The sequence below is a fragment of the Apodemus sylvaticus genome, chromosome 9 (genome assembly GCF_947179515.1).
Source record: "Apodemus sylvaticus chromosome 9, mApoSyl1.1, whole genome shotgun sequence".
NCBI classification, from domain to species: Eukaryota; Metazoa; Chordata; class Mammalia; order Rodentia; family Muridae; genus Apodemus; species Apodemus sylvaticus.
Window position 1 is genome coordinate 54,344,214 of NC_067480.1, and position 12,310 is coordinate 54,356,523.

General features: G+C 46.6%; 1 protein-coding gene across 1 annotated transcript in view; it reads left to right on the forward strand.

Annotated features, from left to right (window-relative positions):
- Nucleotides 1–12,310, forward strand: part of Flacc1 (flagellum associated containing coiled-coil domains 1) — a 40,297-nt gene that overhangs the window by 18,522 nt on the left and 9,465 nt on the right. Inside the window, exons 5-10 of the mRNA XM_052191948.1 lie at nt 3–96; nt 1,907–1,968; nt 5,989–6,086; nt 6,993–7,045; nt 8,452–8,551; nt 9,341–9,444. Of these exons, the coding sequence (XP_052047908.1) occupies nt 3–96; nt 1,907–1,968; nt 5,989–6,086; nt 6,993–7,045; nt 8,452–8,551; nt 9,341–9,444 (511 nt within the window). The remainder of the gene's footprint in view (nt 1–2; nt 97–1,906; nt 1,969–5,988; nt 6,087–6,992; nt 7,046–8,451; nt 8,552–9,340; nt 9,445–12,310) is intronic.

The following is a 12,310-nucleotide window of genomic DNA, read 5'->3' on the forward strand; positions in this document are numbered from 1 at the left end:
AGGACTGATATCATTTCTGACCTTGAGGAGCAGATCTCTGAATTGACAGCAATAATAGAACAGATGAACAGAGACCACCAATCCGCCCAGAAACTGGTGAGTGGTCCTTGCATCAACCACACCCTCATGGCTAATACATTCTGGTTATCGATGTGCCAGGTAACATGCCAGGCAGCTCATTGTGTGGAGGGAGGCATAGTACCCAGGCGCAGAACTCTGCAGAGTGCAGTGAGCAGTATCTCCTCCTCCGCCTTCATTCATCACTGTAAAAGCTCAGACATCGCATTCCTGGGGTTCTCCAGGTGCCTCTGGGTATGTGGGAACACTGCATCTTCTACACTGTAAACATTGTCACGAGATATGCAAGTGTCAGAGGTTGCCAGGCTATTTCTAATGACCCCAGCACGGAGGATGCCCCCTGTGCTGTGCAAAACCTTCTAGAAAGCCCCAGGATCTACTCTCTGTTACTATGAAGGTCTCAGAGCCCATTTTTCAGAATGAGCTGTAGTCCCTTCAGTTTTGGTACATTTTTAAAAGATTCATTTATTAATTATATATACAGCATTCTGCCTGCATGTATGCCCGCAGGCCAGAAGATGTCACCAGATCTCAGTATAGATGGTTATGAGCCATCTATAATGGTTCTGCCGGGAATTGAGCTCAGGATCTTTGGAAGAGCAGCCAGTACTCTTAGCCTCTGAGCCATCTTTCCAGTCCCTCTCGATGCATTTTTAACAGGTGACATTTTTAGCATTTTGGCCATCAGTTCCAGTTTCTTCTTCCCCAACTCAGGCAGGTGACCAGGGCTGGAGTAACAAACCACAGCCATGCTCAGAACCGTGTTCCCTGGTGTTACTGAAGGGAACCTGTGAGGCTCTGCCTCCCCACAGCAGCCTCTCATGATGATTAGTCCCAGACTGTCTGAATCTTAGTTGTGAGCTGGCTAGACCAGCCTGATACCTTTCCCACCTCTGATCTGTTACTATATTTCTGTAGAACCACTGCTAGGCTAATGTCTTCTACAAAAGGAAGATTGAAGCTTGAGGAACATACAGCATTTGTGGAAGGTGGTGGGGCTTCAGGCAAACTCACATTTTAACTCAGCAGCACAAGCCTTGTGCAAGGCAACTTTAGAGACTGTCTTTTTGCAAGTGGAAGTGGGGGTGTTGAAAATAATCCCACTTCTGAACAGCCCACTTGTAGTGAGACCTTTGAAAGGTCTCCATGTGGAATTCAGGATGACACTGAGATGGGGGAGTTATTAACACCATAGACAGGCAACAGCCTGGCAGAGACTTCGAGGAGTTGATGCCCTATTGCCTCAGCGTGCTGGGACTCTGAAAAAGAGTCCAGGTCCACAATGTGGAGGAGGAGCCTGCAACCAAGATGGCTGACCCGCCAGCAGAGGGCAAGAAGCGGGAAGGAGGGACTGTGTGGCCACAGGTGGCCCTTTGATATGTCCACAATCTGACTGTTGGTTCTTTTTGACTCTCCCGGCCAAGTCTCTTGCTAAATAAGTGATTTCCAAGAGTGAAAATGCCCAGGGGTCACAGTATTAAGATGAAATGACAGAGGAAACCAGACCCAGTGACAAAGTAGCAACAGAGTGGTGGCCATGATTAGGGAGAGGACAGTCAGCAGCCTCTCTGCTGTGTGTGTGTGCCCTGTGCACTGAGGAACACACCCGGGAGAGACTGAGGGGGCATCCCCTCAGAATGGAGGGTCTTCACAGATGTAGATGAGAGTGGGCTGGGCTCTGCGTGCTGAATCTGCGTGCTGGGCTCTGTATGCTGGGGCTCTGCGTGCTGGGCTCTGCGTGCTGGGCTCTGTATGCTGGGGCTCTGCGTGCTGGGCTCTGCGTGCTGGGCTCTGCGTGCTGGGCTGTTAACGCTGGCCTCATTTCCAGCTCTCCAATGAGATGAATCTCCGCTGTACTGACATGAAGCAGAAGTTTGAAACCGAGAGCAGGTATGCTTTCCGGCGAAGGCCAATGTGCTAAGAGCCCAGGCTCCTGTGCCCTGGCAGGATTCCAGGTCCCCAGGCAGTCCCTGCGGGGCCAAGTGCAGCGGGTGACACTGTGTGGGAGATGTGTCTTCAGAGAGCAGAGTGGCCTCGTTTGAGGCTACTAAGATGAAGCAATTTGGTTTTGGTGTTCCTACTTTTCATCGTTGATCCGCTTCATCTCCACTGTAGTATTTCTTTTGATCCTTCGCTGAGAAAAACTATGCTGTTCTTCAGAAAGCTTCTGTCATACATGATTTGCTTGTTGTGAGTACATTCTCCTTCCCAGCCCTTCTCTTCCTCCTCCTCCCTCCTCCTCCTGCTTCCCTGGCTCTTAGCTTAGGGCCTGGGCAACAAAGGAAGGAGAGATGGGAGGAGAAGGACAGGCCATGGCAAGTCCTGGGGAATGAGAAGGAAGTGTGTTGTCTGTGTGGGGAACTTTTTTTTAAAGCCCAGAGGCTTGTAGTCCAATCCAAACAGCCTTGGATGTCCTGGTGAGAGACAATCACCTGGCTGCACCATCCACAGCCACTTGTTTATTATTACTTTCTGATTTTTTAAGAACAGTTTTAGCTTTTTGGCAAAATAAGAGAGAGTCCAGACTCCCAGGCAGGCAGGCAGGCAGGCAGGCACGACAGCCTCATTGTAGAATATAGACCTGTGTTCTGTCCGCAGATGAGAGTTTAAAAATGTGATTCTGTCCAAAAGAGAGGGGAATTCTCCCAGTTGTGAGAACATGGGTGAATCAGAAGGATGGAAGTGAACTAAACCAGGCCAAGACAAAGTCTCTGTGTTCTCACTCACAGCCAAAACCTCTTAGAAAACAGAACCTAGACGGACGGGAACCAAGGCCCACGAGAGATGATGGCTGAAGTGTACAGAACTTGGGCCAGTGCTCCCACCAGGCCCGATGACCTGGATTTGATTCCCAGGACCCACATGATAGAACACTTAGTCTCTCAAGTTACCCTCTGGTCTCTCCATGCATGGATGGTCACTGTGTACACACACACCATGCACACCAAATAATAAATATAATAGCAATGTTTTAAAGTGTATAAAAATCTCAGGCAGGAGAAATATTTTAAGAGCATTGTAGGCCTTAGGATAGTGAGATGATTGTGTTCTCCATTTCTAATTGCACAAGAGTGCATCTTAAGGCTGGGGAGCTGGCTCGGTGGCTCTGAGTATACACTGCTCTTGAAGATGACCTAAGTTTGGTTCCCAGTACTGGTGTGGTGCCTCACAACTACCTGTCCAGCTCCCAGGGATCCAGCACCTTCTGACCTCTGCACTATACTCACAATACTTACCCCACACAGACTCATACATATAAACAAAATCAGCTGGGCAGTGGTGGCGCATGCCTTTAATCCCAGCAGTTGTGAGGCAGAAGCAGACTGATTTCTGAGTTCAAGGCCAGCCTGGTCTACAGAGTGAGTTCCAGGACAGCCAGGGCTACACAGAGAAACCCTGTCTCGAATAAATAAATAATAAATAAATAAATAAAATCAACAACAAAACCAAACAACCTTTTTAAAAAGAAAAAAAAGCTAATTTTAAACATTCTTACCACAAAAAATTTAATCATTGAGTTGACATCAGCGTCAACTATATTGATTTAATTATTTCCACATTGTACTCATAAACTAGAACAGCATGTTTAACTCCAAAAGCATTTGTAATGTAAATGAGTTTTTATAATAAAACAAATCCTACTAGAGATAGCACCTCTATGTAAACCACAGCATTTCGGGCATTGATGCTTTTATTTATTCATTTATTTATTTATTTATTTATTTATTTATTTATTTATTTTCTTTTGTTTGTTTTGTTTTGTTATTCCAGACAGAGTTTCATTCTTTGTAGACCAGGCTGGCCTTGAGCTCACAGAGATCTATTGGGGGAAATATTAATGTAGAACTGGTTGGCTCATTCCTGAGCTTCTACCTCTGCCATGGCATGCACTGGCTGGCAATGGCCGACCTGTTTTTATCTCATGGAGATTCTGACTCTGAACTCCACAATCTCTCCACCCAGCTCCATAGGTTCCCACTGGAGAGTTGCAACCACACCAACTGTGGGCTTCAAATCCCCTGTGGCCTTTGTGGGGCACCTCAGGCAAATGCACCCTTGGCCTGTGTACAACCCAGAAAAGCCTTTGCATGAAGGAAAATACAAACATACTTCAGAAACTGATAATTCAATCTCTGGGCTGAACAACTAAAACTTAATCCTATAAGCCTTATTAAAATCCAATTCCTGCCAGGCAATGGTGGCACACACCTTTAAACCCAGCACTTGGAAGGCAGAGGCAGGTGGATTTCTGAGTTCGAAGCCAGCCTGGTCTACAGAGTGAGTTCCAGGACAACCATGGCTACACAGAGAAACCCTGTCTCAAAAAACAAAAAGACAAAAAACAAAAAAACAAAATCTGATTCCTCTGGTGGTGAATCCTTGGGGAATCTGCCATGATACCAAGAAACTCTAGCAGTTACACCCTATGCTGTCCCTATTCCAAAAGGGCCTCACTCTCTCCTGCTTCCTCTCTTCCTCTGTCCAACCTGGAAGTCCCACCTACTCACCCAGTGATTGGCTCCTTTATTCATAAGGGGATTGATTCACAAGAACAGCACCAGGCCCATTCACAACAGAGATTCGCCTGCCTCTGCCTCCCAAATGCTGGAATTAAGGTGTGTGCCACCACGGCCAGCTTGTTTTGTTGTTTCTACAATAATTTAAGCGTTACAGCAAAATTACCAGGAAGGTACAGAGCCCCCATATATCCCTTCTGTCCCACCCTATAGCTGCTCGCATTTTCAGCATCCCTAAAAAATGTTTCATTTGTTACTATCGATGAGTCTGCATTGGCACATCATCATCACCTGCTTGGAAGTCACTCCTGGTGCAGAACATTCTGTGTGTGAAGAATAGGTGTGTGTGGACATGCATTTGCTGTGAGAGTGTTGTACATGGTGGCTTCACTCTCTTAGTGGGCTCTATCTACTGGTCCCTCCCTCCACAGCCCTTCCCAAGGCAATGCCTAGAAACAACTGTCTCCAAAGGCTTTTCTTGCTTAATGTTGAAACACTACCACGTGCATAGTCTTTGCAGATAGGCGTTTTCCTGAGGTAACGTGTGCTTTGTCCATCTGATTTAAGGCTTTGGGCTCTCCCTCCAGCACTCAAACACTATCAGCATACGAATCCTGGGATGGGGACTGGATCTGGGGTCCTAAACTTATTCTGGGTGCTTCTATAAGGTAGCTGAAAGCAAAGACTGAGAAGGGAGTCTGAGGTGCTTGCCTGAGCACTATTCAAAGCAGCAACTGTAGGAAATGCCTCACTCTGAATAGAAACCGAAAGAATGCTACAGGAAGTGAGGGCCCCATCTTGGTAAGGAGAGAGGGGAGGGCAGGTCAGTGCAACAGCTCAACTCTAGACTCTGTGTGTGTGTGTGTGTGCGTGTAAATGTGTGTGAGAAAGTGTGTATGTATATGTGTATATGTATATGAGTGAGTATATATTGTGAGTGTATGTGAGTGTGTGTGAGCATGTGTGTGTGTGTGTATAGGTTAGCATGTGAGTGTGTATATGTAAGTATGTGTATATGTGGGCATGTGAGTGTGTATATGTGAGTATGTATATATATGAATATGCATGTGTGTATGTGAGCATGTGTGTGTGAGCATGTGTGTGTATGTAAGCATGTGTGTGAGCATGTGTGTGTGAGCATGAGTGTGTATGTATTTATGAATATGTGTGTGCATATTTGAGTGTGCAGCACCTCCCCCGCCCCGCCCCGCCCCGCCCCGCCCCCGTGTGCTTGGCGTTTCTGTGGACTGGAGAAGACGGCCTTTGGAAGTCAGTTCTTTCCTTCCCTGTAGACTCCAGGACACGACTCAGGTTGTTGGGCTTTCGCGGCAAGCACCTTCACCTGCTGAGCCAGCTTGGCCACTCTGAACTTCTTTCCTGGATTGTCCCACAGGGAACTCAAACAGACTCACAAAGAGGAGCTTGAGAAGCTAGAGAACAGCTACAAGGAGGCCTTGAAGGCGGAGAAGGCCGCAGCCCAAGAGAAACTAGGTACTGCCAGGCCCTGGGGGACGCCTGGGAAAGGCACGTAGCCTGCGCCCTCACGTCCCTACGGCTGTGGGTGGCAGAGCCAGATGTCTAACTCTAATGTTCCCATTCTAAGGCTTAGGGCATGAGAGGGACTGAGAGGGAAACTGGAGACAGAGCCCATGTCCTTGAAAATCCACTTTCATCAGGGAAGCAAGAACGTGAAATTTTTTAAAGTGCATTTTAAAGTTCTAAAACTATAATATCACTATGATGCCTTCAGGTTTTCTTGCATATAAGATGGCAGTGCTTTATTGAATCCTAACTGGGACGCTGTGTTTGCACGGCTCTGTAGTGTATAGGGCTGTGCTGACCAAATCTCACTGTTCCCACTGCCCTTGGAAAGCAAAGTATGCATCCTTCAGATTTGGGGTTTATAAACTAATGTCCACAGAGAGAATGAGACACTCTGTAACCTCCTATCTCTGTCTGAAGGGTGTCTTATTTACACTTTGCTTGTTTCCCAGTTTCCTAAAGAGAATGTGCGGTTTTCATAACCACTGTAAGGGAGGAAATGCTACAAAGAGGAGAAGCAGATGCATTCTGGGAGGTTTTGTTCTTCCTCCTACAGATACACGTTACCAGGGAGGTAGGGTGGGCAGAGAGTTGACATACTAAAACAGCTGAACAGAGCATGTGAGTTTCGACATCTCTGAGAAGTATATTTATCAGAAAGCACCTGGCCTCTCTTTTGGAAGCTTTTCGCCCATTGGTTCAGGGATCCAGTGACTGATAAGCTTTTTGATAAGCTTCCAGAGTGACTTGGGAATCCTCTGCCAGTTTCATCTCCTCAGGGAGAGCTTGGGTGTGGTGCTGAGGAAAGTGTGCCCACTGAAGGCAAAATGACGACCTTGTTTTCTTTTCATCCAGATGAGATGGGCAAAGAATATAAGTATCTGAAGAATATGTTTCACATGTATCAGGTGAGATTCCACCCTGTATGGTAGGTTCTGAGAGGAAGACAGTTGAGGCTCATTCCTGGCTGAGAACATGAGGATGACTGTAGACCTGGAGAGATTCTAATAGCCCCTACCAGTGTCACTGCTGTGCCCAGCAGGAAGTATGAGCCAAGTGGCTTCTATGTTTGACAAACCAGCCATCCAACTCTGAAGAGGCCTGTTGAAAAGAAGGTGTACCAGCTTTCACTGTTTTCTAAAATTGAAGACTGGGAGGAGGGTAGAGGCTGGAGAGAGTTAGGAGAACTGGACAAGAACTGGACTGTCAAGGAGAACTTGACAGTTAGGAGAACTGGCTGCTTTTCCAGAGGTCAGTTCCCTGCACCCACATGATGGCTCAAAACCACGTGTAACTACAGTGCCAGCTGATCCAACGCCCTCTTCTGGCCTCCTCAGCCACCAGGCTCACACACAGTGCGCAGACATACATTCAGAAGTTTTTGTTGTTGATGTTGTTGTTATTGTTGTTAAAGTGGAACTAACCACCAAGAGTAACACGGAAAAGAAAGAATTGTCATTCACCGGAGGCAGCCCATGCAAACTCCTATACTTTGTTGAAAGGTTCGCTGAGAGAATCTATGGACACCTCTGTATCCTCTTTTCTCTTGGGCACTTTAGGTCTTCCCTCCTTTGTCGCGACTGCCTCTGTCCCTTTCCCACTTACCGTGACAGAACACAGTGCTTCAAACAGCGGAGCGCCGGTCAGAGCGGTGAACATCTGTAAGACCTTTACAGATGTGATCAAATTGTCATCCAGAAAGTTTTATCTCAGCCCACATTCTACAAGCTGAGACCTGGAGCCATTTCCTTTAATCCCTGTACTTGTTGGCTTTGTTGTCAACTTGACATAAAATGGAGTCATCTGGGGGTAGGGAACCTCATTTGAGAAATTATCACTGCCTGTGGACAAGTTGGTGGGGCATTTTCTTGATTAATAATTGATGTGGGAGGGCCCAGCCCACCGAGGGTAGGGCCGCCTCTGGCCAGATGTGTACAAAAACAGGCTGAGCGACCCACAGGAGCAAGCCAGTAGCCAGGACTCCCCCGGCACCAGCTCCTGCCTGAGTTCCAGTCAGCTTCTCTCAAGATAGGTTGTAATATGGAAATGTAAGCGAAATAAACCCTTTCCCGCCCAAGCTGCTTTTATTCAGACTGTTTTATCCCAGCTCTCCTCTGAGCTTAGCTGGAATTGGTTTTTGTGTGTATAACCCATGGAAGGGCCCCTCAGGGAGGCCCAAGTGAGGGGAGAACAAAGCCCAGTACCACCCTGTGAGTTCCTTATCCCCTGGCAGCAGCGTCCCCCTCTTACAGCATTCCCCTCTTACAGCGTTCACCTGTCATAGCTCTTCTCACGGTGCCTTCATGCTCCACAGGATAGCATTTACGATGAAATGGAAGACAAGTGGTCAAGGCGAAAGGCAGAATGGGAGAAGGATGAGAAGATGGAGCGGGAAAAGATCCTGCTACAACAAAGTGAGTCATGCAGAAGCTGATGGCTTTTCCAATATGAGAATATCAAAAACAAAAGCAAATCTGCTATAGACCTTGACCTTGACTCAGGAAAGGGGCCTTGGATTTACCAAGGTCAAAAGGCTGACGCTGAACTTCTGAATGAAAGGTGCCTCAGGTTACTAGGAACAGAGAGCAGGGAGGGCAAGGATTGCCTTTCCTTTTTATTATTCTTTTTTTTTTTTTAAATTTAATTTCAGACACAGGAATTAAGGGATCTAAAACTTACTTGTTCATCCATTATGAGCTAGAATGAATATGGGTATTGATGTCTATAATGAAACGTAGACTCTAAAATTCCAGGAGGAATTCTTGAATTTGAATTTAAATTATTCAGGGCTCTGCTGAGAGCAGGTGAACTTAACTCTACCCAAGGGCTCAGTGTGGAGTTTTATTATGAACAATCTGTCTAACCAAGAGCTTTAAAGAAAAAAAAAAAATGCCCGAGAAAGCACAGCCATTACTTCAGCAGAGAAGACAGAAAGGCAAACAGGAGACAGAAACTAAACCACACACCAAAGAAAGAACAGAGATGCTGCTGACTGATCCCACGCAGCTACTGTCACAGCACATGGGAGGCCCACCTCACCTCAGGCATCTCCCCAGCTGAGGCCAGAGCCGCCAGCCCAGGCTGAAAGGCTCTCAGGTTCAGTCCAGTCTGGAACCAATACTGTTTTCTGTTACTCTAGGTTCCTTTCAGCCTGCTTTCCCAGTTTTTACACACAACCTGCCTTTTCTTTCTCACCTCCACAGAACATAGAATAACAAAAAAGTTTGAGATAGAGTCGGAAGAAGAAAAGAGGAAAATGAATGAGTCCTTCAATGCTATTTTTGAGAACTTCACTCGAGAGAAAGAGGTAACTAGAGCTAGTTGAGAGTGGTCGAGGTGGAGCAGCTGAGCCCGGTGGGCCTGTGTACTTGGGTGAAGCCCTGATTGCTTCGGTAAACCATGACCAAAAGCAAAGGGAAGGAAAAGGATTTATTTCATCTTACAACAATTTATTTCATCCTCAACTTGCAGTGCAGGAGACCAAGGCTGGGACTGGCGCAGAGACCACAGAGGAACACTGCTTTCTGCCTTGCTCATTCTTGTTCAGCTGCTTTTCTCCTACTGGCCCGGACCACCTGCCTAGGGATGGTACCGCCCACAGTAGGCTGTCCTCATTGACTGTCAAGAAAATGGCCGTCCTCATTGACTGTCAAGAAAATGGCCCATAGGCATGCCTACAGGCAATGCGATGGGTACAGTCCCCAAATTGAAACCCCCTGAAATAACTCTGGGCTGAGTCAAGTTGACAGCTGAAGCCAAGTTGGAGAAGGATGGTCTTGGGATCCTTTATAGCCAGGCAGACTTACCACAGGATTTTTGGAATGAAAGTTGTAATTAGTAGGGAATAGCAGTACATTAAACATGCAAAACCGATAAAGTCCCGTGGTTTGCCAACATGGCCTCTCTGAATGCCACCCCCACCCCCAGTTCTTTCTATAAATGAAGTAAAAGGCATTGGTGTCAACTAGTCAAGTTGGTTTGGTCATGTACCACTCCTACTAAATCAGAGTGGCTGTCTAAAAGCTAAGGTAAGGCAAGACCCATGCACCTCCTAGCCATTAAGAACAACATAGACAAGATTTTCCCCAATAGACAGACACTGACTAAGCAAAATGTGTTAGCATTCCAGCCCCCACCAGTTCACACGGCCAACCTTTGAGCTCTTGGATGCAATATAGGTTTGCTGGCAGCCAACATGGTCACCTCAGAGAGGCAGAACTCTGCAATACTGTCACCATTGGGCCATCAGCCACACGACTCCCCAGCAGAAGAGACAGCCATTCTGGCATCAGGTCTTAGGCATTACCCCTAAATACATAAGCTATAAGCTTTTTTAGATTCTTCCACTGTTTTCATGCAAATGGAAAGTTGTGCAATATTGTCACTGTTTTGAGTATTTTGCTTATGTGTACATTTCTAGCCATTGTGCTAATTCAATCCTCTTCCATTAAACCCACCTCCTCGCACCTGCCCCAGGCCACCACTGTTCCGGTTTCTACCACCATAGACTCAATTTATCAGTAGTTCTTGTTTTGTTAAAAAAAAAAAGTTGGTTCTGTTGTTCTGATAGCATAACCTATTATAAAATAAACACAAATACAGTTGCTAATCATCCTTGCAACATGGCAAATTCTACCTTTAAAAGTGTATAAAAACCAAATGTAGAAAGTATCCTCCTCAGCAAACTTCTAAGAGCAATGCAGATACAAAGACGAAAGTTGATGCTTATCAATCATCACATGGTTGAGCAGGCTTTTTTTAAATTCTGACTTTTAAGTAGCACCAGGTAAAAGACTGCCTGCCATCTTCCCCCCACGCACTGTCTCTGAACTCCACCCACCACGGCAATGGTTGCTTTGTCCTTCAGTGCCACCGGAGATGTTGACTCATTTATTCCTCTTTCTGACAGACCCTTGGTTTCTTTGGGAGGGACCATTACAGAGGGCTTCTGTGGAACTGAGTTGTGACTGGGCAAAGAAACTCCATTTTGTGCTAGGCATCCATCTTGGCTCCCATGGGCATTTGTGTATGACTCCAATTCCTGAGGGTGACTCAGTGGCCTCCACCCAGAAATGTGCAGCTGTGACTCTAAGCGCTCTTCAGCTTCAGACACCTGTTTATGCAGACATTTGAGGACCATTCTGAGGTAGCCTGGACTACCTACTCTTGGCAGAGCAGAACCACTCTTGATTTGCTTATGCAGATACCCGAGGTGGTCTTCTGGTTTTCACCTTTAAAATTCCTTCCTTCCGTCCTCTGTGCGTGGCAACCTCAAGTTTGGTTCAGAGAGTGTTGTCCCACTAGCAGGATCAATACATTTAACTAATTATGCTCTAGGCTGAGTCTGTGGTCTGTTTACAGGGGTCTCAGACTCTATAACAGGCTAGCTGGGGACCAGGGTTCCACCATGGAGACCCTCGACCCTTTGATGGTTTTTCTGTGTCAGTCTCTGAGGCTGGGTTTAGTTTTGCATTTTCCAGCCATGCCTTAAGTCCCCCACTTTGGCTTTCCTCCCAAACTTTGCTCGCTTTGCTCATTTTCTCCTCCTCTCTGCTCCCCTCCCTCAGCCGACTTCCTCAGACTTGATATTTCCCTCTTGCCTTTCCATGCAGACACTCTTCTCCAGTATCTTTGCTGAGTTTTCTATTAGTGAAATTTATTTTAATTTGATAATTATTTATTAATATCAAACCTGGTATGGTGGTGCACACCTTTAATCCCAGCACTAGAGAGGCAGAGGCAGGAGGATCCCTCCAAGTTTGAGGCTAGCCTCTTCTACAGAGTGAGTTCTAAGATAGCCTGGGCTATGGAGAGAGACTTTGTCTCAAAAACCCCAAATCCGTATATCCTTTCCTGGTCACTCTTTCTGCTGGCTGTGCCTCGTCAGTAATGATCTTTTCCCACGTCTCCTCCCTTCCAACCTTATCATAGCTGATGAAATTCTGCTCAGAGCTTTTCTTGGCAGCGGTCCTGTTCATTTTCTCAACAAGCCTCACTTCCTGATGTGTCAGGGTGCTTTGTGGAAACCCCCTGCTTCTGTCCAGATCATTTTCTGACTCACCGTGTCTGCTGGAACTGTGAGCAGTGTTTTCTTCAGGCTCCCTGTCTGGGCCCAGACTGAATCACCTGCATCTTTGCCCCACCCCACCCCCACCCCACTCCATTCCACCCTG